The sequence below is a fragment of the Periplaneta americana genome, chromosome 16 (genome assembly GCF_040183065.1).
Source record: "Periplaneta americana isolate PAMFEO1 chromosome 16, P.americana_PAMFEO1_priV1, whole genome shotgun sequence".
Classification (NCBI taxonomy): domain Eukaryota; kingdom Metazoa; phylum Arthropoda; class Insecta; order Blattodea; family Blattidae; genus Periplaneta; species Periplaneta americana.
Window position 1 is genome coordinate 157,674,975 of NC_091132.1, and position 24,624 is coordinate 157,699,598.

The following is a 24,624-nucleotide window of genomic DNA, read 5'->3' on the forward strand; positions in this document are numbered from 1 at the left end:
ATTCGTCAGGATTGCAGCTACCAAAGACAGGTCTGTATCATCAGAATTCGACGGTATTGCAGATGAAGAGAACGAGACTGTGTGCGAGATTCCGAAGAATTCAGATTCCTCAAGAAAACATGCCAGAACTGCTGATGATAAGCAATTGCAATTCGAAATGTCTAACGAATGTCTCTCCAATCCGGCAAAATCGACGACGCATTTATGTGAGCGTGTAGAGAAGAATGCTTACGAATGCGATATTTGTGGTAGAAGTTTTTCGAATTCGAGTAGTGTAAAAAGACATGAACTGCTGCACAGTGGAGAGACACCTTTCAAATGTGATGTTTGTGATAAGTGTTTCTTGTCGTCGACTTGTCTCACAAGGCATAAACTTGTGCACAGTTGTGAGAAACCTTTCAAATGTGATGTTTGTGGTAAGTGTTTCTCTGACTCGAGTTACCTTAGAAGGCATGTACGCGTGCACATTAATGAGAGACCTTTCAAATGTAACGTCTGTGGTCTGTGTTTCTCGTTCTCGAGTTGTCTTAGTAGGCATAAACTTGTACACAACGGTGAGAAGCCTTACAAATGTGAAGTTTGTGGTAAGTGTTTTTCGCAGTCGAGTAGTCTTGGAAGACATAAATTCGTACACATTGGTGAGACACCTTTCAAATGTGCAGTTTGTGGCAAGTATTTTGTGGAGTCGAGTTGTCTAAGAATCCATCAACGCCTTCACACAGGCGAGAAACCTTTCAAATGCGATGTTTGTGGCAAGTGTTTTTCACAGTCTTGTAATCTAAGAATCCATGAACGCATTCACACCGGCGAAAAAACTTTCAAATGCGATGTTTGTGGCAAGATTTTTTCGCGGTCGAGTAATCTAAGAAGGCATGAACTCGTGCACACAGGGGAATAAATGAACACAAAATTTTGTTGAAAGAATTGAAACTTTAATTAACTCAGAAAATGTAGGCCTAATTTTATTTTCAGAGCAGAAGTGGTGTAAGTCAAAAATGGGTAATGAGGGTTAAAGTAAACATTCTGTAAAATACAGCGCAAAGTAGCAGTTAATATTGAATATATTAAATTATTAGTAGTCAGGTGAATAGCGTGAAGGATATATTGCCACTTCTGCTCTGAACGCCTCAAATAATCACTGGGAATGTAAAATCAAAACCAATAACAGTCATATAAGTTATTACAGAAAAGATTGCTTTTTATATTAAATTTAAAAAGGCTCTTTTATTTCATGAGAACTTAATACGTCTGCCACATGAATCTACACCAACACATCAGAAATTTATCGACTCAGTCTGGATTTATTCAATAAGTGAATATTTTGCAAAAGGATTACAATACTCCATGAATTCTTGCAAAATTAACACCATGATCCCTACTTGAATGCAATATAACATTCAACTGTTGAAAGATATAAAGAAAAAAAAAACGAATATAAAAATTATGGAATTTCTTGCATTAAAAACTGTAGATAATTTATCCAAAATCGGAATGGTTGCACTTGTGACCTCTGCAAAAAAAATAATATACTGTAACAAGTATTTACTTTGTTTTTATTTAAACTGTCCTTCCTGACATACAAATATGTAACTGATAACTAAAAAATGTTGTATACAACACAATACGTAGGCTACCTACAACGTGGAATATTGGTTATGACTGAGTTATGATTTTTTCTTGGTCTTTAGGGAATTTGAAGAACGACAAATTCGGAGATTTAAACTTGTTATTGCAATTTTCGTCATTGCGCACATTGCCTTTATTCCGACGCATGATTAAAACATTATAACATCTCGCATCCCTTTAAAGCACGTGCTGGCTTTATCAACCTATGACCTTTGCCTTGCCTGTCGCTTGGGCGCTAGTGTCGCGAATGTTGGCAAAAAAAGTGTTGAAGTTGCGGGACTGTGTACTAGACTGTGGTCTGCCCTAAAAGGGCGATGCACGCGTGCACATAGGCGAGAAACCTGTCAAACGTGATGTGTTTCTTTCAATCGAGTGGCGTGAAAAGCAAACTCCTGCACACAGACGAGGAACCTTCCTAATGTAATTATTCTGGTCTTTCTCGGCCATGAGTAACCTAAAAAGCCGTCAACACCTGCACACAATCGCGAAATCTTTCAAATGCGATGTTTGTGGGAAGTGTTCTTCGATGTGAGTTATATAAGAAAGCATGAACAACTTCACGGAGTGAGAAGCCTTCTAAATGTAACTGCTGTCTAACTTAATTACTCGATACAGACCAGGATGAATGGAAACACGATTAATTGCAGTTTCATCATTTATTTGTGAGAAATTGTCAACTGCACGATTTTTGTAGCCATATTGTTTTATCATTCGTTAGTTTTTGAAATGAACGACGATCATTTTTGTGAATTGAAGCCAAATAAATGCAGAGCGATGAACACTAATGGAGATCACTGCAGATGGTGCTGAACTGTGACGGGATTATTGCAATAAAATAATAAAAGTATAAATTACTTTAAGTTAAGCTATCAGGAATGTAGAATTATTCTGCCATATTTGAAATAATAACTCGGGTAATACATCATAAATCGCAAGCCCTCTCTTTTCCAGCTGTTTCTGTTGATGGAACTAAAGGCTGCAGGAGAAGAAAATATGGTTCAAGTTCCCATTTATCCTGAAAACAGCACTCTTCGTCTACTTTTCAAAATCATTGAAGGTTGTGAAAGTCCTCATTTCTAAAGATTTAGCCTTCGTTATTCTGATTGCCTGAGCTTTCGAAGTCTGAAGTTCAGTTGCTGCAGGAATATTATGAGAAGCAGTTTTAAAGTCATAGAACTGAAATGAATCAGATACTTCCAACGTTTAGATGGTCAATTATTTATTAATCAGTCATTACTTTTATTGTGAAACCAGATATTTTTGGTCATCTTCATCAGTATATTCCATACCAGTGAGGTAGAACGATAAGAACAATAACATCGTACTTTTTATACATCCTGATTACTTACCTTTAATGTCACTAACGAGTTTGTAATTTTCTTATGTGAACAATTTCCTATATTAAATGAAACCATTATGGTATTGTAGTTCGACTCCACACTTCAACACCTTCCAACAATAAAACACACCCTCCTAACAGGCAGAGAAGTTCGAGATGACGCCGCGATCTAGTAGGCTCTGATGATGGTGCGTGAAGCACTGAAACAGCTGTAAGCCGGACAAATAATACATATTTAACACGAGTAATTCCACTAGTTCATCAATTAATTATATTCAAGTGTTAAAAGTGGTGTACGCAAGATTCAAAATGAATGAGATTTGGTTACACATTTACCGGTAAATCTTTACAATAGCGTTACCAAAAGAAGGCAAGGACTCCCTACAGGATAGCCTGGAAGAGAGAGGTTTGGATGTAGTTTTGCCATTTTTTTAGACAATTGTAAATATATGCGAATCATACTAACCTAACCTGTCACTAACTCGATTTTACGAAAACTTGTCTTTTCCCTTTAATTAGTAAGGAAACACAGTAATGAAATGAACGTGCTGCCCTTCACTGCCGCCTACACCTTCTATCTCGATAGAGCGATCCTGCCTACCTGTACCTCTCCACCGGGCTCCAGTTTCACAGCAACTTTCCACCTTTATTTGGGAAATTGGTGTTTGCACTCAATTTTTCTTTCATTTATGGTACATATGACTTGAGTAGACGCCAAATATGTGAATACATTTGTATCTTAAAGTGGTAACGCAATTGTGAAGAAATGATAATTTACTATATAAAGGATTTTGATATATTACATATGGTTATTATTATTTTTTACATAAAAGTATTTTGAAACTTATTGTAGGTTGCCCTATATTATTATATCAATCACCTTAATACCTTGTAAGGGCAACAGAACACCTGCATGAAGCAACATTCTAACCTCACTTCTACTGTATTACAGGTTACTGTACTTCAAAATAATTGTTATAGTGCTATTATATACAAAATATTGATGTAATACCTACCGAAATAGTGTAGCTTATTATTAACTGTGTAGCCTACTTACGATCTGTGCCTTGTTTCAGTTGATCATTGATTTCATGTAGTATGTTTCGTTATTCGAAACCGTCTCAAAACTTTCTCGTCATCCCACTCTTCAACATTATTTGGACGCAGCCTAATTCGTTTTTCTGTTCTGATATAACGAAGCATCTGCTCCAGAACTTACCATCAGAATCAGTATCAAAATTAAATTGATCCTTCAAATCACCAGCTGTACGACGTGCAGCCATCTTGATTTCAACACCGAGTTCAAACCTCCGGATAACGCCTATCTGCCACTCTGCCTTCCGGATTGCTAATCTGTAAGTTTAGCCTCCAGATTGCACATAACCAAAAGTCTTAGTACGCAATTACAACCCAACTTTTGGATAAATATGATATCTGCCGGATAAGTTTAAACTAGAACCATGGATAAATACATAATAGGATGCGAAACTGCGGTCAGCGCCATCTGGATTTGGGGGTTTTAAATAAGGTGATCAGCGCCCAACGTCGTAGCTGATGAATATTAGAACTACGTGTTGGGTACATTACCCAGAGTTCTCTATTTATCCGTTCGAGATATTGCTGTACGGGAGAGTCGAAGATGAAGATTTGTAATTGTATTTCTGGTGGTATGTATGTACTGGTGGTATGTTGTGTACAACGAGCACAGAATGCATAGAGTAGATATAAACAGCTTGGAGGTGAAGCCGCTTTTGTGGACAGTCGCCATTATGATGCTACCAAAACATTGCGCTCCCGGTTAGCACATGGGCAGTTGATTGTGATGTTGCATCGTTGTTTTAATTAATAAATTAACTAATTTCAATATGCCTACATGTTCTGCGTATGGCTGCACAAACAGGTTTCCAAAAAAAAATTCCTGGAATAACTTTTCACGGGTAAATATGCATGTGTGAAATGTACTTATTACCGGTAGGCTAGATACGGTAATGAATGATTTAGCCTAAGTTAGTCGGTTAGATTCGTATTGTTCACGTATTTGTTTGATTAAGAGAAAGGATTAGTGTATTGATATTATTGTAATTAATTTTTATAATCACGAAATCAGACATGCTTTGCAGACTTAGCATTTACGAGCGAAGCTAACCTAACAACCCATGTTGGAAGTTTGTGTCGAGTGCTATAGAAAACTGGTGTACCGAGGTTTCTCTTAAACCGAATGCACGTATTCGTTTGATGAAGAAAAAGAAATAGTGTATTAATATTATTGTAATTAATTTTTATAATCACGAAATCAGACTTATGCTTTACAGACTTAGTAGCTTCATTAACTCGGTCGTGAACTGACTTGACCCACTTGGTAATAAAACTTCACTTTTGTTCGCCGTTATAATCTAATTATATACTATAAACGAAGAGCCTATCAAATATTATATGGTTAAGAGCATTCCATTTTTTCTCTAAACAAAATCGGGACATCTATACGAAATACTGGCAAAAGGAAGAGAATGATAATTTGCGTTAAGAAGCAAGTTTCATTATTAATTCGAAACAAATGGATCAACCTATAAAAGTAATTATTATAGGGTAGCATTTTTATTGGACTAGTAGCAAAATAAGGTCAAACTGTTATTTTCCTTTTTTATCATTATTGTTTGTTCAACCTTCCAGATTATCTATTAAATACCATACTGCAATTTGAAGAGCTGCCAATTTAAATAACCTGTATATATGTGATTTATCGATGACAGTTTCGTATTTTTTTGCTAAAAATACGTGCATAGCGATTCTGTATTACGAAACAAACAAGAAAGTGTGAGTCCTACAAGAAATTAGGGACATATGGAATTCTTATTATGATAAGATCTTCTATAACGTAATAGCTATTTTGCAATGTTTTGGTAGCAACAAGATGGCGTCAGGTCCATCAAACCGGCTTCATTCCGTCCAATGGTATTAGTGTCTACTCTATTGTATTCTGTGCTCGTTGGTTGTGTACGTGTTTTCATTCATGCATTATTGTGTTCATCCATTCATTTATTGTGTACGTCTTTCATTCATTATGTACTTTTTCATTCATTCGCTCATTTTGTACAACTTTTCATTAATTCAGTGTTGTGTTCATATTTTCATTCATTCATTGTCGTGTACGTCTTTTCATTCATTATTGCGTATAACTTTTCATTCATTCATTGTTGTGTTCATCCATTCATTCATTATGTACATATTTTCATTCATTCATTCATTGTGTACAACTTTCCATTAATTCATTCCTGTGTTCATATTTTCATTCATTCATTCATTCATTGTTGTGTACGTCTTTTCATTCATTCATTCATCCAGTGTTGTATACATATTTTCATTCATTCATTATTGTATGTCTTTTCATTAATTATTGTTTACATAGTTTCATTCATTCATTGTTGTTTACGTCTTTTCATTCATTCATTGTTGTGTTCATCCATTCATTCATTGTGTACATTTTCATTCATTCATTCATTCATCATTGTGTACAACTTTCCATTAATTCATTGCTGTGTTCATATTTTCATTCATTCATTGTTGTGTACGTCTTTTCATCCATTTATTCATTCATTCATCCATCCATTCAGTGTTATATACATATTTTCATTCATTGTTGTGTACGGCTTTTCATTCATTCGCTATTACGTTTTTTCATTCATTTATTTTTTCATTTATTCATTCATTCATTCATCCATTCATTCAGTGTTATATAGCCTACATATTTTCATTCATTCATTGTTGTGTACGGCTTTTCATTCAATCGTTGTTGTTACGTCTTTTCATTCATTCATTTATTCATTCATTCTTCATCCATTCATTCAGTGTTATATAGCCTACATATTTTCATTCATTCATTGTTGTGTACGGCTTTTCATTCATTCGTCGTTGTTACGTCTTTTCATTCATTCATTTATTCATTCATTGTTCATCCATTCATTCAGTGTTGTGTACATATTTTCATTCATTCATTGTTGTGTACGGCTTTTCATTCATTCGTTGTTACGTCTTTTCATTCATTCATTTATTCATTCATTCATTCTTCATCCATTCATTCAGTGTTGTGTACATATTTTCATTCATTCATCGTTGTATAGGCCTACGTCTTTTCATTATTTTTTACATATTTTTATTCATTCATTGTTGTGTACACCTCCTGATCACCATCAATATCCCAATATATGTTTATATCCAAGATTCCGCTGTTCAATGGTGTAGGCTACTGCATATATCAGAGGGATTGGTCGGGGTATTGAACAGCGGGGGAGTTTATAGAGAGAACCGGGAATCAGACAGCCTGACAAATTGATAGTCAAACAGAGGGAGACACTATGGGTGCTATGCATAGACATTTCGCTAGCCCGCGCTACGAGCGTGCTAAACTAGCCCCGGCTATCGACTGGTTACTTGTACAGGATTCATATCATATCATATCGCTAACACTGGTTTATGAATACGAAAAACGTTAATTCCCTGATCGTCCACCGGAAGCCCGCGCTAAGAATGTCTATGAATATGGCCCTTACAAACTGACAGATCGAGGAGACTAAGAACTCTGCCTGACTAACTGAATTATTTAAAAAGTTGCTGTTCTGATTGAGTAACTGAGGGTCAAGTGGAATAGCAGGAAAAATAATGACAGAACAATATCTGTGTCTGTGCTGACAGTAGACGATGCTTCCCCCTACGGCAGCGGATCCGCAGCGGTACGTGGTTCTGAATAATGATGCCCTCCACCTCAAAGGACACAAACGTATCGTGGCGGGGCATTGTTAGACGTTAGCGGAAACATAGGATATTCGTAGTAGGCTTTCCAAACAGAAGATCTGACTTCATATCTTCCAGTTTGATATTTTGTGGAAAAAGATGATGTTTCAGGTAGATTTCCAGAGAAATTCCACTTTCTCAAGTCATAATTTAAAGATTTAGTCACATAGTTCAAACGTAGCTATGGTAACCAAACAAGTATTTTGGTTTCCTGGAGTTATGGAAGCAGTGTAATTGTTGAAATTAATAGAAAATAAATATCTTCTTAAAGGGTTAGGTACACCTTATACCTGTAAAATTTTGGAAATATTCAACATTTTTTTCCTCCATTACTGTATCTTGTACAATAATGAAAATTAGTATGTGTGAAACATTGTCGTTCTGCTATATGAAAAAAAAAAAAAAATATTTTTACGATTTAAAAAAAAAATTACTTTTTTTTTTAATTCAGTTCACTGTGCAGTGATGAAGCGCTTCCCACATAACTCAAAAACTATCCAACATTCTGTGATGAACTTTTTTACGTGTATATATACATGTCATATCTCCAATATGAAGCAAGATCACACTTCTCTACCTTTGATAGATTGTCTTATTAAAAATAAATTCATTTAAAAATGGTCAGATATCAGTATTATCTTCTAACACAAACTAAAAAAAAAAAATATTTATTAAGGAATGTAGTTAGTTGAAAGAGCATGATATTGTAAACATGAGTTTCAGCAATAAAATAAAAGAGAGAAAACACGAAAAAGTTAACAAGTTTATGAGTTATGAGGAAAATGTTTCATCACTGCACAGTGAACTGCCACCATTTTCAATTTTGAAAAAAAAAAGTAGGCCTATATATAATTTTTTTAATCGTAAATTTTTTTTTTTTTTTCATACAGCAAAAGGACAGTGTTTTACACATACCAATTTTCGTTATTGTACAAGATACAGTAATGGAGGGAAAAAATGTTTAATATTTCCAAAATATTACTGCTGTAAGCTGTACCTAACCCCTTAAGTGAATATCAGAGAACTGGGATAACATTTTGAACCTTTAATTAATTGAACATTTACTGTATTGTCTCAGAGAAGTTAATTTATTCGTTTTAGAGAAATTACCAACAATTTTATTCTCAATTAGGCCTTTAAGTGCCAAATATTGAAGTTACACAATTCAATTTGTGACAAAATTGTGTTACGAGATGTAGGCCTATATTGTTTTCAACAAGTTCTACAAACGTCAAATTCAATAAGAGTGGAATCTTCATTTGACATACAGTTATGAAGATTCCCTTTCACATACTTACTTACTTACTGGCTTTCAAGGAACCCGGAGGTCCATTGCCGCCCTCACATAAGCCCGCCATCAGTCCCTATCCTGAGCAAAATTAATCCATTCTCTGTCATCATATCCCACCTCCCTCAAATCCATTCTAATATTATCCTTCCATCTACGTCTCGGCCTCCCTAACGGTCTTTTTCCCTCCGGCCTCCCAACTAACACTCTATATGCATTTCTGGATTCGCCCATACCTGCTACATGCCCTGCCCATCTCAAACGTCTGGAATTAATGTTCCTAATTATGTCAGGTGAAGAATACAATGTGTGCAGTTCTGTGTTGTGTAACTTCCTCCATTCTCCTGTAACTTCATCCCTCTTAACCTCAAATTTTTTCCTAAGCACCTTATTCTCAAACACCCTTAACCTATGTTCCTCTCTCAAAGTGAGAGTCCAAGTTTCACAACCATAAAGAACAACAGGTAATATAACTGTTTTATAAATTCTAACTTTCAGATTTTTGACAGCAGACTGGATGATAAAAGCTTCTCAACCGAATAATAACACGCATTTCCCATATTTATTCTGTGTTTAATTTCGTCCCAAGTATCATTTATATTTGTTACTGTTGCTCCAAGATATTTGAACTTCTCCACCTCTTCAAAAGATAAATTTCCAATTTTTATATTTCCATTTCGTACAATATTCTGGTTACGAGACATAATCATATACTTAGTCTTTTCGGGATTTACTTCCAAACCTATCTCTTTACTTGCTTCCAGTAAAATTCCCGTGTTTTCCCTAATCGTTTGTGGATTTTCTCCTAACAAATTTCTCATATTTCAGATAGTTTAAAGAAAAACATATGGTGCCATTTTAAAATGCTTTTGTAGCAACGTCAAAACTCGCACAAGAATGATATTAAAAATGGTTTGTTTCTGTGAAAAACTGTCTTTTAAAATATAAAGTGTAGAATGATTTTCGAAAAAAAAAAAAAATTATCCGTTTAAATGTGAAAGACAAGCTGAGGAATTTATGAAACACACTGTATAGTATATTTGTGCCTGAAGAGCAGATGGACACTTAAAAAAATTTCTAACATGCTAATTTCGAGTGTAATTTCAGGCACAGAAACTGCGGGGTTTCGGAGGACAATTCATTCATAAACAAGAACATTTATATATTTATATCTTATGTACAGTTTCCACGAATTCGCTATGATAGCGCCATCTGCACCGCACTAAATTACCTTCGTCAGAGGGAAAAGCGTTAAATAAGCTTATGGACGACGGACAAATTTATACACGCATCCGTGCCGCAATATCGCGGAGTGCTGACCCGGCCGGCAGATCTTGGCGTGTCAGCGTAATCCAGGGGCTTAAATCGCTGCCTGCACCGAAGACAGTCGGCAGGCGACGCCGTCGGTGCCAGCTCCATTCCCGGGCACCGCAATTGTAATGCCTCATTTCCATGCTGTTGTGTACAGGTGAGTTAATCTGGCCTCCCACGGCTTATCCGTTCCCACGCCTGGCTCTGCGCTTATCGAATGAATGAGTGGGGGGAAGTGAGAGGAGAAACTTTAAAGGTACGTGAAAACACGTCCTTTTTGCAAGGGGGGAGTTGGGGCTGTGAAAAACTGAATATGTGAGCTCCAAGCCTCTTGGCCACTTGTCTCACTTCGGGTTTCGCCGCCCCAGTGAAGGAGCGCTAGAAATTTCTAGTGGGTAAGCCGAAAATGGACGTAACTGATTAGCTACAACATACGGGGGGGGGAGGAGGGGCAGAAGTACAGCGACCTGATCCGGAGGAGAGACGCGATGGAGGAGAAGTCTAGGCACGAAACGGTGATAGCCAGGTTGGCTGTTTGAAGATTCGAACGCGTAGGGATTAATCTTACAATAGCCAATTGGCGCTTTGATGATTTTTCTCAGATCAGGAGACCAGCCAATTGGCTCCTTGATGACTCCAGTGATCTGTACAAGGGGACGATTGAACCCTGCCAGGGCCCGAGTTCGATGTGAACAATCATTAATCTTGAGCCGTCACCAATGTCTGGGGAAGTGAATGGAGGTCCGTGGCCCATTTCTTTAAGGGCTCATCCCGACATTTGTCTTAACGCCTTAGGAAAACCACGGAAAAACCTTAGGCAGGATGAGATGTCTCAATTTTAGAGACTAGCCAGTTGGCTCTTAGGTAAAATGACTTGATTCGATGGATGTAGACTAGCCAATTGGCTCTATTACAACTCCATCGATCAGCAAAACGGATTTATTGGGGACGATATGTTAGCTCAAGTTATTTAACCATCATAACGGTATTAGCCAATTGGCTTTTTGATGGTTTCTGTCAGATCCGGAGACTAGTAAACTGACTCTTCACTCCGTAGACCTGTAAGAGGGATAGAATGGATTTATAGCCCGAGTTAGAGCAGGCCATTTCACAGCGGTTGCTTATTAGATTAAGTCATGAATTAATAATCTACTACCTAAATCTGGGAGTGACACCTGCCTCCCTGTTTTCCTGTCTTAAGAGAATAGCTAGTGGACCTGTCTGGTGTCTTCGCCGTAACCTAGGATCATACCGGCCAAGGCCAGATATGAGCGGGTTGGGGCTGGCACGAGCGGCCTCATACAGGTTTCTAGCCAATCGAGCAATGAACTTGTCTACGGTTGGCAAGTTTAGCTCATCGTGGAACTTCTCTCTCGAAGAGACTCGCGGGAGATGTGTTATGATACGAATCACCTGGTTCTGGATAACTTGGAGTTTCCGGAGATGGGTCACTGCCGCGAACCCCCATGCGGGTGCGGTATAGGTTATTACAGACCGAATGAGGGCCTTATACATGGTAAGTCCTACCCCCAGGTTGTCAGGAGTGAAGGCCGCCAGAATGGGATAGTGTCTAACTATCAATCCATTGGCCTTACGAAGAAGGGAATGGATATGATCTCGGAACGTAAGATGAGAGTCCATAATGATCCCTAAGTATTTAATTTGGTTCATCCACGGCATTGCTTGTCCGAAAAGTGTGGGTGGAGGTGGTATGTCTTCGAGCCTCGCTCTTAGTGAAAAGAGTATGGCCTGACATTTATCTACATTGACCTTGATTCTCCAGTCGTGGAACCACGGCTGGAGGTGATCTAAGATCGACTGCAATCTACGGGACGCTAACCTGTAGGTTTTGCCCATCGCCAAGAGGGCAGTGTCATGTGCATAGATATACAGATGGCTACTTCTGCCGTGGATATAGCGAAACGGGAGGTCATTAATGAATATATTGAAAAGTATGGGACCGATAATCGATCCCTGCGGGACTCCTGCGTGAATTTCACGAGGGGTGGAGAAACTAGTGCCTACTCGGGTCTTGAATGTACGGCCTCGGAGGTAAGCTGAAATGAGGCGTACCATTCTATCTGGGACTCCCATGCCCAGTAGCTTAACCAGGAGCTCTTCATGCCAAACCTTGTCGAATGCTCGCTCGATGTCCAGGTAAGCTGCAGCTACGACACGCTTCGTGCTCATGCCCCAGGTAATGTCCTCCGTCATGCGGAGTGCCTGGAGTGTAGTGGAACGACCAGGGTGGAAGCCGAACTGCTCGTTCCTGATTTGGGGCAACACTACTTCAGTGAGGCGTCTATGTATGACCCTCTCCGCCAGTTTGCTGAGACAACTGAGGAGACTAATAGGCCTATAGTTACTTGGATTCGTCTTATCCTTTCCGGGCTTTGGAAATAGAACTACGTGAGCCTCTTTCCAGGGAATGGAATACTGACCGGAAGCCAAGATGTTATTAATTATTTCTGCTATGCGCTTCATAGCTGACCTTGGGAGATGCTGCAAAATAATTCCTTGGATACCGTCGGCTCCTGCGGCCTTATGAGGGCCGAGGCGACGAATGAAATGGGCGACCTCGTGGGTGTTCGTAGGTGGTATCCCATTTTCCGGCTCCCTGCTAAGGAGGTCTCGAACCGATTCCTCAACAGCTCTGATATGGAGTAAGTTTAAATTTTGTTCCACGGGTTGAAAAGTGGTCTCTAGAACGTCTGCCAGTGCGGTAGCTTTCTCCTCAGGAGTAAAGGCCGTGACATCTGGACCGACTATTAATGGGTGTATAGATTGAGACGGATTGGACAGAGTTCGAGATACACGCCAGACATCTGACATGTTTCTGCTGTCCATCGTCTCAACCTTGGATTTTCAAGCATCCACGACCGTTTCGTGGACCGCCTCACTGATCCGCCTGCGCAAGCGGTTCATCTCTACTCTATGTTCATCTAACCTAGTACGCTTCCACAATGTCCTGGCTCTATTGCGGGCGATCTTTAGGTCTCTAATATAGGCTGGCAGCTGCATCCGTCCTGGTTGTAGAGACCGTTTCGGTATTGCTGCATCCATTGCCTTTTTAATGCACTCCGTCAGGTCGCTAACTGACCTATCTATCCCTGCCGGAGTAACTTCGGGCGGGAGTGATGGAAGCGTAGCGGCTACCTGGTCTTGAAAGAACAACTAATCTGCCGCCTTGTAATTGAATTTCTCAGCGGTTGGGGAGAGTTCGACTGGGTGCATGATCTCCATGATCACCGGTATGTGGTCGGATGGAAGAACATCCAGAGTTGTTAATCTCGCCCTGGTTGTGAGACCTTTCACCAGAGCAATATCTAGGATATCGGGAACTTGATTAGCAGCATCTGGTACGTGTGTGGGGTCCCTAGGGGCCATCACAACGTACCCGTTTCCTGTGGAATTTTGAAAAAGTCTATCGCCCTGCCGATTGGGGCGTCTACAGTTCCAGCTAGCGTGCTTCGTATTGAAGTCGCCGGCGACTATGAACCTATCTGTGAGGCTTGTCACTATATCTAAATCCCGTTCAGTGAGTGTGCCCGGGGGACTGTAGGCAGCCATAAGTAGAAAGGGGATTCTACCTATGTAGGCTCTAATAGCTACTGCCTCTAACGTCGCTAGCTGGGGAAGGAGATACTCACAGTGCGCGATCGTAGATCGAACGAACACCGCTACACCTCCGCCTCTTCTAACTGGTCTATCCAATCTATAAATTTTAAACCCCGCGCATCTGAAATTTACTTGGGGTGTCAGGAACGTTTCCGTTACAAATGCTATGTCTATATTATTTACGTCCAGAAATGCCCTAAACTCGTTTCTAACATGTCCAAGGCCCCTGGCGTTCCATATACACATCCTAGCAGCTCCGTCATTTCGTCTGGCCATTAGGGGAAACGAGGGACGTTAGGAGTTTAAATAACTCCGGGAGGGCGGACATAGGATTCTCCATCAGGAGAACTATCACCCTAGTTAATCCTTCTAGGATTGGGGCGAGCGGCAGGTTAGGGTTAGCTAGTTGCACCGCCTCAGCAAAGTTCTGAACTTGCTCGAGGGTAGCACCTGGATCGGTCACGCCTTTCGAGGTACTTGCAACAGCTTCCTGCTGGACTGGTGGGACAGGGGCTGAGGTGGGCTCTGCCGTGGTAGTCTTAGTGACTTTTCTGCTACCCTTGTTGCGCTTAGGGCGCTGGGATAATGGTTCTCCACTATTGGCAGCAGGATTGGGGATTGTCGCTGCCACGGTCGACCACAGAGGCGCGACGGGCATATCTAGCAGGGGAGGGATTACCGTCTGCTGCTGCTGCTGTTGACGGACCCGCCCGAGTTCCATGCGTGACACTGCACGGGGCTCCCTCACAGGGACTCGAGCTTGCTGCTGCTGTTCCAGGAACAGCTGCTGTTGCCTGGCAGCTCGCTCTACCCGCTGCTGTCGGAGCCACTCGTATTGGAGCGTCCGCTCTTCCTCGAGCTCTGCCCTCCTCCGCCGGTCCGCCCTGCTCGATCCTTCTGTGGCATCCCTAACTTGGAGAGCTACAGGACAACCTCCGTAGTTGGCGGTGTGAGCGCCGCCACAGAGTGTGCAAGTAGCAGGGACATTGTTGGGCTTGCGACAGTCTCTAGTTCTATGGGGGCGTGCGCAAGCCCGACACATTGGCTGTGCTCTGCAACTAGCCTGAGTGTGGTAATACCATTGGCAGTTGCTGCACTGAGGCGGACGCTTGCTGGGGACATAGTCCTCAACCGTAATCCGCATGAGGCAACACTGCCGTAGGGCTCTAATTCTATCCCGGCCTTCGGGGGTGTTGTCTATATCCACAATGACAATAGGAAGTTTGGTCTTCGTCCTAGAGGAGTGCATCCTCGTCACTCGCCAGACGGTGATGCCTTGGAAATCCAGGTCGCCCTGGATGTCCTCCTCTGTGGTATGAATGTCGACTCCTCTCAGTACGAAACGAAGATGCTTCTCATTTTTGGGGCGAAGCAGGTTAAACGCTACTCGCCGATCTGTCAGGAACCTGCAGAGATTTGCGTAGTCCCTGTCGCAGATGGTTTTCACAGCCGTCCCGCCACGCGTCCGGTATGAGCACATTCCTAGCGGTTCGTACTCCGCTTTGAACTCAAGGTTCAATCGGCCTAATGAACCTGTAAAGGCCGGGGTAATAATGACTGGGGGAATGTCCCCCCGTCTCCTAGTTAAGGCCGTCTCAGCAGCGCCTTCTCGATCTTCGTCCTCACTCTCCGAAACGTGAGTACGAGCGGGGGAAGGGGGTCGCGGAGGAACATCTACTACTTCAGGAGCAGTATCCATTTCCTGTTGAACTTCAGGAACGGGGGGAAGTTCCGCATCCTGTATCTCGTCGCGTTGTGCAGAATTATTGGCCTGAGGGGCCGTTAATTTCTCTAAGTTAGAGAGGATAATTCTCTCTCCCTCACTCAGGGCAATTGCGGTGGGAGAGCCGCATTCTTCGGGGCAAGCTGTGCCCTTCTTTTTCTTCTTATTGGCCTTCTTGGCCTGTGGCGCATTAGAGCCCGACGGGCATGGCTGCGGCTCCACTAGTGACTTGCCCTTATCACTGGGTCTATGAAGACCACTCGGACCAGGTACTACTGCAATAGCCGCGTCTGCGACTTTGCAAGCTGCCAGCTTGCACTAGTCAGCCGGCTTTCTAACTAGTCCTGAGGGGACTGGGAGAGTCTGGGAGGGCCGCAGATTTAGAATCTCTGCGACTGGCACTGGAATCGGCGGTGTCCGTACTGGTCCCGTCGAACGCAGGCACCGGCGTTTCGGGTGAGGTGGAGGAGTATGGGCCGCGGGTTTAGGCTGATCTATCAAGTACGACGCAGTGGGTCCTGCTTGATCAGTGCACTTAAGTAACCGCCGAACGCCACCGACTTCAGATGGGCTCGTGACCTTCTTTTCCCTAAATCGGGTCATTATTCGATCTCGAAGATCGAGGGGGAATGTCCCTAAGCGGCACGCGGTCCGCAGTGAAAGTACCTGCTAGGCCCCTGTCCCACTAGGGGTGGAAGCCCAGCAGTTCTGCCCGACCGGTCGCCGGAGCCTAGCCCGGTTAGCTACCGTAGCAAGCGCTGTGGAGCCCGCCGGGGAACGTCGGTGTGATTCGCTTTCTCTCGTAGGCCTTGAGAAGGGCCGGACGAAATTTAGCGTAGCCCTCAGAAGGGCCGGATAATAGTTCAAGAAATGGAGGGCAGAAAGCAAATTAGTCCGAGGGCCCTGCCTTTAGGCAGTTACTCCGGGACCGGTACCGTCACTCCAAGGAGTGCGTGAACCAGTAACGCGCGGAGTCTCAACCTAGCAGTAAGCCTGCCTAAGGACCAAGGACGGCTAGGGGTCTCCTCGAGAGAGGACCCAATCCCCGACCGGGATCCGCCTGGCCTAGGGAAGATTAGTGCGCACAGACCTCCGTGGGTTGCGCGGCTATCTTCGCGCTGCTCGCCGGTGCGGCACGTGGACCAGTTGTCTGCTTCTTAAGTGCCGATCACGTGGCCTGTGCTCGGCAATTCGAGTCTCACTGGCCGAGAGCTGCTGGGCTGCTGAGCTGTCTTAACTTGTAGCCGCTGTTTTGAAGTTCTCCGATGGGCTGCGTTCGCTGCGAAACCGAAGATCTGCTGCTGCTGCTAAAAGCTCCAAGCACGTCTGACTTCTTCCACGTCCAAGAAAGAAGTCCCCACCATCCCACGCGCGTATCGACGGCGCGGCGTCCTATACAAACCAGCGGCGCGGACCGACTCGAAAACACACACTGCAGTCGTTAGCGCTGCCGCCCTTACACGAGGCCGGCACTCCAAATGGAAAGAAATTGTGCAGTTTACGATCTACTGTCAATTTTTTATACCTAATTAAAATAACAAACTTTTGTGCGAGATCGTGCGTATTTGCTTGCTTTCCGCACAGAACCAATACGCGGTAAGTGTGAAATACCACATTCAGTATTCCCAACGTAACACACATAACAATTTCCCTCTTCTTACCGGTTAAGCGCGACATTCATTTTACTGCTTTAGGCTTTTAACATATTATTTTTAGAGACGTTTAACATAATAATAATAATTATAAATTGCAAACTTACCACTGCAATTTCACCTAAATTGCACTGTTAATTATTGTGTTTCAATATTTGAAAAAATTAAGTAAAGTCTACTACTTCACGAAACTTATTGCATTCCTGATACAAGTAACATTAAGGGAGCCGTGAAAAAATCAACAAGATTCCAGATGCCGATGTTATTACTGCAATATGTTATATAAATAATATTGTTAAAATATTAAAATGAAAAATAAATCATTACATAAACTTACCGTTTGTTTTAAGTTCGCATTTATAGACTGGGGGAAAAAAGACAGACGTATATCACGGCCTGCTGGAGTATAGTAAACATAGAAAACATTTTATAGCAACAATGTTGAAACAAAGATATTTTGGTTTTCCGAAGTTGCCGTCATTAAATAGAAACCAACATGGAGATTTAATTGCAATTAATTAGACATTCGTCTTTCAGGTATGTAATAAACGAACTTCGCACAAAATAATGTGCGATACACGAGCGGTATGTTTGTTTTCATGTTCTCGGAAATTAAAAAAGCTCAACTACGTTTCGCTTTTTCAATCTTTTCCTCGACCATGAAAACGTCAACATACCGCTCTTGTAACGTATATTACTATTGTGTGAGATCGTACGTATTTGCTTGGTTTCCGCACAAAACCAATCCGCGGAAAGTTTAAAATTCCACATTCAGTATTCCCAACCTAACACACATAACAATTTCCCTCTTCTTACCGCTTAATGACATATTGATTTTACTGCTTTAGGCTTTTAACATATTATTTTTAGAGACGTTCAATATAGTACTAATTATAAATTGGAAACTTACCAGTGCAATTTCACATAAATTGCACTGTTAATTATTGTTTTTAAATATTTGAAAAAATAAAGTAAACTCTACAACTTCACTAAAGTTACTGCATTCGTGATGCAAGTAACATTAAGGAAGCCGTGAAAAAATCAACAAGATTCTATAGACTGGGGGGGAAAAAATAGACGCATATCACGGCTTCCTGGAGTATAGTAAACACAGAAAACATTTTAAAGCAAACATTTTGAAGATAGATATTTTTGTTTCGCAAATTTGCCGTCATTGAACAGAAACCAAGATGGAGATTTCATTGCAACTAATTCAGGTATGTAATAAACGATCTTCGCACAAAATAATGTACGATACACGAGCGGTATGTTTTCTTTCAATTCTCGGAAATTAAAAAAGCTCAACTACGTTTCGCTTTTTCAAACTTTTCCTCGAACATGAAAACTTCAACATACTGTACCGCTCTTGTAACGCATATTTCATTCATATCAATTAAAGGAAATTAATGACTGATAACAATGAATACTTACTTCGCAGTTTTACGATGGGTAAATGTTTGATTGTTTTGTCACTTAGGCCTAATATTAAAAGTTCGACATTTAAGATACACATTTATTAGGTTTTCCCCAACCAAAAGGCAAGTGCCGGTAATCTTTTGGCGAATCCTCACTACAAGTCGCCAAAATATTGTAAAAAATTGCTCAAAATTGTAAAAATTGTAGAAAATTACTAAATTGTAAAACTGTAAAAATTTGTAAAAATTGTAATTGTAATATTGTAAAATTTTAACTTGTTCCAAATCTTAAAGCTTCATTACTCATGTAAGATCTATGGAACTGAATGAATGAATGAATGAATGAATGAATGAATGAATGAATGAATGGAGTAAACACACGGTGAGAAGCAATTTACATATTGTCAGAGATTTTAAAAGTGGTCATACTGTTTAATATCCCACACAAATACATTACGATGTACAGGGTGTCACAGAAAGATTGCGACTAACATCGTGGGCTTTTAAGGTAGGAAATTTTAAGCAATTTGAGATAGGGGATGTAAGTTATATCTGCTGAAATCTTCTTTTAGACCTACGTTATTGTAACCTTTCCATTCTTTGCCTCTGCATGCTCTCTGGTCACTGGCAAACGTAGATCACTTAAAAAATGTGTTAAAATGAACACACAGTAAAGTATTGAATCAATGTACAATATTAACTAAATTAAATAAATAAAAATGAAAATATAATACAGTGTGTTAACATTATATTTTATTAGAGTGTACGCAACAGATATTAAAACAATACAATTGGTGAGGAAGAAATTTTATTCCATGAAATTGTGAGCAGAATAAAAACAAAAGAACAAATAGCTTTATTATTATTATTATTATTATTGTTATTATTATTATTGTTATTATTATTATTGTTATTATTATTATTATCATTATTATTTATAAAAAAGTTACTAGATTTGTAACCTGAAATTTGTTAAGACGAATTCTTTGACAAAAAACAATAAATAATTTTGACAGCTCTTTAAATGCCACGCCCCATTACAGCCTTAATTAAAAAAAATTAAACATATTTGTAATCAGAATTGAACTAAATTTATTTGGGATTTGAAAATATACATTCTAAAAAAAAGGGAAAATAAAAATATTTTGGAAAATGTTCATGATTTTCAGTGGAGAAGAATTCTTTGACGAAAAATAATGAATTTTGACAACTCTTTAAATGCCACGTCCCCTTACAGCCTTAATTTTTAAAAAATTAAACATATTTGTAATCAGAATTGAACTAAATCCATTTGGGATTTGAAAATATACATTCTAAATAGTGAAAATAAAAATATTTTGGAAAACGTTCATGATTTTCAGTGGAGAAGAATTCTTTGACGTAAAATATAATTTTGACAGCTCATTAAATCCCACGCCCCCTTACAGCCTTAATTTTTAGAAATTTAAACATATTTGTAATCAGAATTGAACTAAATTCATTTGGGATTTGAAAATATACATTCTAAAAAAGTGAAAATAAAAATATTCTGGAAAATGTTCATGATTTTCAGTGGAGAAGAATTCTTTGACGAAAAATATAATTTTCACAGCTCTTTAAATCCCACACCCCCTTACAGCCTTAATTTTTAAAAATTTAAACATATTTATAATCGTAATTGAACTAAATTCATTTGGGATTTGAAAACATACATTCTAAAAAAAAAATAAAATAAAAATATTTTAGAAAATGTTCATGATTTTCAGTGGAGAAGAATTCTTTGACGAAAAATATAATTTTGACAGCTGTTTAAATCCCACGCCCCCTTACAGCCTTAATTAAAAAAAAAATAAATATATTTTAATCAGAATTGAACTAAATTTATTTGTGATTTGAAAATATACATTCTAAAAAAGTGAAAATAAAAATATTTAAAAAATGTTCCTGATTTTCAGTGGAGAAGAATTCTTTGACGAAAAATATAATTTTGACAGCTCTTTAAATGCCACGTCCCCTTACAGCCTTAAAAATGAAAAACTAAACATATTTGTAATCAGAATTGAACTAAATTCATTTGGAATTTGAAAATATACATTCTGAAAAAGTGAAAATAAAAATATTTTGGAAAATGTCCATGATATTCAGTGGAGACGAATTCTTTGACGAAAAATATAATTTTGAAAGCTATTTAAATGCCACGTCCCCTTACAGCCTTAATTAAAAAAAAATAAAAATATTTGTAATCAGAATTGAACTAAATTTGTTTGGGATTTGAAAATATACATTCTAAAAAAAGTGAAAATAAAAATATTTTGGAAAATATTCATGATTATCAGTGGAGAAGAATTCTTTGACGAAAAATATAATTTTGACAACTCTTTAAATGCCACGTCCCCTTACAGCCTTAATTAAAAAAAAATAAACATATTTGTAATCAGAATTGAACTAAATTTATTTTGGATTTGAAAGTATACATTCTAAAAAACTGAAAATAAAAATATGTTAGAAAATGTTCATGATTTTCAGGGAGTCTTCCTTTAATAATACATCAATATAATCATCATCATCATCATCATCATCATCACAAAATTTATGTAGCAATTACAAAGGAAACGTGTTGGTAAAACTTGTCCAGAAAAGAGACATCGTCTAGAACAACTTCCACTTTATGCACAGGATATAAACTTCGACCTCAGTATTAGAATGCAGAGTCTGTATTCTTTAGGCTAACATTACAAAGAGAAACTAACAGGCTGAAGTAAATACCAACGCAGAAACGCGTCTCAGTTGTTTCAAGAATACGCAGGATCGTCTATTTTATCACTGAATTTGATTTCCTCTCCAGCAACATTCTCGTTGCTAGGTAACTCAATCCTCTTGGCATTGTGTATTCAATATTAAAGACAACTGCATGAATAAAGTCGGGAAATGTACGACCCACAGAAGGGTGAAGAGTTTCCCAGCCGTAAAAGTTTAATGCATCTGCATCAGGGAGTAAATATTTCAAAAGAGGAACACGGTCAGCTGACCACGAAGGTCATTCCAGCCAGAGAACCTTAAAAAGTAACACTGGGGGTTTATGGGGTCAGAAACTCTCAAGATTTCGTCCCGAATCGCATCGAATTAATTATAAAATATGTGCCAGGCTTTTATGTCAGTGAAAATGTTTCAACTTAAATATTTTAAACTATTACAGTACAAAATCCATAGATGAGGTCTGTATCACCATGAAGACATCTTGACAAATGTCTGGAGTTTAACACTGGCAAACAGGGATAGTATATTTCTAATATTAAAATATAGAGTCAATAAAACACAGTGTGTTCCAAAAGTCATGGTGGAGCTTCAGAGGATTATACTCTTTGAATGAATAGAGATAGAAATGTAATTTTGGTGCCAGATGGAAATACAACTCTCAAAGTTAATCGTGTGTAAGTTTGCGCCACTGAAGGAAACGAAAGACTGTAGCAATAGAACAAATGGAATAATTTTAATTGTTACAATTAATTATAAAAGATGGATGTCCAAAGAAAAGTGCATTGTGTTTTGTGGCTGGCAAAATTTGAATCTACAGGGACATCATTTTATTTTTACTTCAATTTTTATTGTACCTGAGTTTTTGAATGTATTTCACTCCCACCCCCTCTACTACTAAACTTCCAGCCGTCCTCCACACAGAACCGAGGCCACGTATGCAGTACTGAGTTAGTGAGTATAGTACGTTCCAGAAATATATTCGCGTTTTCCAGTGACGAAAGAATTTTCAATATTGAATCATATTTTCGCACAGGTACCGCCATCCGTTTGCTTAAGTCGCATCCCAGTTTCCCCCACCCGCTTCTGCTCGCCCCTCTGTAAAGGCTAGTGGCTGGGCTGTCTTAGCTCTTTTCTGAAAACATTAATTTCTGTTAGGAATTGGACGTTTACGTAATAACTGTTTAAAATAACTTAAATAAAAGAGCCTCGTTAAGTAATTAACTGTCACGTTATTTCTCCCCTTTCTACGACCCTGCTATTGACCACTTGGACGGACAGTAGATAGCATGTCTGAGTAATTTTATTTTTACGGATCGGGCAGAAGTGAAGATTGAATTTACAGTACGTAAGGTACTCTTTTATAGAGTAGGTACAGCATTATTTCAACATGAGTTACTAGTACGAATGCTGAAAATGGTAATTGGAATTAGGTGCAATAGTCTATAGTGCAATAATATGCACAAAAGAACTGAAGCCTGGATCGAAATGAACGGCCTCCATTTAAAAAAAAAAAACATGTGTTTAAATATCCATATTATGATCATTTTTCAATTTAAGTTCATTCTCTATATTGTACGCTAATGTGCTGTAGACAGTATAATATACACTGCATAATGAATACGTCCACATGGACAGCTCAGTTTGTGAGTAAAAACACTCACTGTTAATACTGTACTGTATTTTGTTTAAACAAAAATCTAATGAAAATTATCAAACTCAAAATCGCGATATTTTCTAGTTTACGTAAATGGATGAACTACTTTTCATCCCTCCTATACCTAGTAAAGTGATTTGTTTGTATTTTACGCCAGTATCAGCGAACCCCAGTCGTGGAAGCGGTAGCAAACGGTGTTTACGGTTGTGAACGGTTAATCCAAAGGTATAGCCAGGTTAATATTAAAAATATTAGTAAAAATAAAATGATGTCCCTGTAGAAATGTAATTTTGGTGCCAGATGAAAATACAACTCTCAAAGTTTATCGTGTGTAAGTTTGCGCCACTGAAGGAAAGAAAAGACTGTAGCAGTAGAACAAATGCAATAATTTTAATTGTTACAATTAATTATAAAAGATGGATGTCCAAAGAAAAGTGCAATGTATTTTGTGGCTGACAAAATTTGAATCTGTACGACGTAAATTTCGTCAAGTATTTAACGAAGAACTACCACACGAGACTGGAAGCCTATTGGTGAAAAAATGCACTGGAAGATCATGGACAAATGAAGAACCGGTAGAAACCATCTGAAGAACATTTGTTCATAGTCCAAAGAAATCAGTTCGTAAATGAGCCAGACAATTAGGGCTTCCGAAAACAACAGTTCATAGAGCTTTAAAGAAACGTTTTTATCAGACTCCTTATAAACTTCAATTGTTGTATGCACTTCATCCAGATGATTATCACAAAAGGTGGATATGCTTAACGAGTCACAGATTCAAATTTTGTCAGCAACAGAACACATTGCATTTTCTTTTGGAAAATCCATCCCGTATAAGCAATTGTAACAATGAAAATTATTGCATTTGTTCTATTGTTGCCGTCTTTTGTTTCCTCCAGTGCTTCAAACTTACATGCAAAAATTTGTCAGAGTTTTATTTTCATCTGGCACCAATATTACATTTCTATCTCTATTCATTCAAAAAAATACAATCCTCTGAAACCCCACCTTGACTTTTGGGACACACTGTATAAATCTGCTGCATACCTATACGGCATATTGCTTCCTGGGAAATGATACTGTACCACCCCATAGTCGAGTTACCCGTTCTTCCCTACAATAATGCGCCCTTGAGTTCTATCTACAGTTCTTGATTTTTCTATTCCTTTCTTTATTTGGTGTTTCTTTTGTCTCTAGATTTCTTGACTGCTATTTTTGTTGTTTCTTGTTTTCATGTTTAGTTTCTTTCTGAATTTTTCATGTTTCTATATCTTGCTTTCTTTTTCAATTTTTTTTTCTCTCCATTACTTCATTTCTTTATTTATTTCTCATTTTGTGTTTCTTTTCTATTTCCATTTATTCTTTTCTCTTTTCATTTCTATTTTCTTCCTAAATTTCTTCATTTCTTTATTTGTTGTCTTTTTATTTCTTTCTCCGTTCTGTATGATTGTGAAACTTGAACTCTCACTTTGAG

General features: G+C 39.0%; 1 protein-coding gene across 3 annotated transcripts in view; it reads left to right on the forward strand.

Annotated features, from left to right (window-relative positions):
• Window positions 1-24,624, forward strand: part of LOC138691571 (zinc finger protein 664-like) — a 116,003-nt gene that overhangs the window by 14,439 nt on the left and 76,940 nt on the right. Inside the window, exon 5 of one of the 3 annotated variants that reach the window (XM_069813668.1) lies at window positions 63-3,719. The exons of 1 other annotated variant lie outside the window; for it this stretch is intronic. In XM_069813668.1, the coding sequence (XP_069669769.1) occupies window position 63 (1 nt within the window). In that variant the 3' untranslated portion in view covers window positions 64-3,719. Of the gene's footprint in view, window positions 1-9; window positions 3,720-24,624 lie in introns of those variants that run through there. One more of the 3 variants, XM_069813664.1, reaches the window with a different exon arrangement.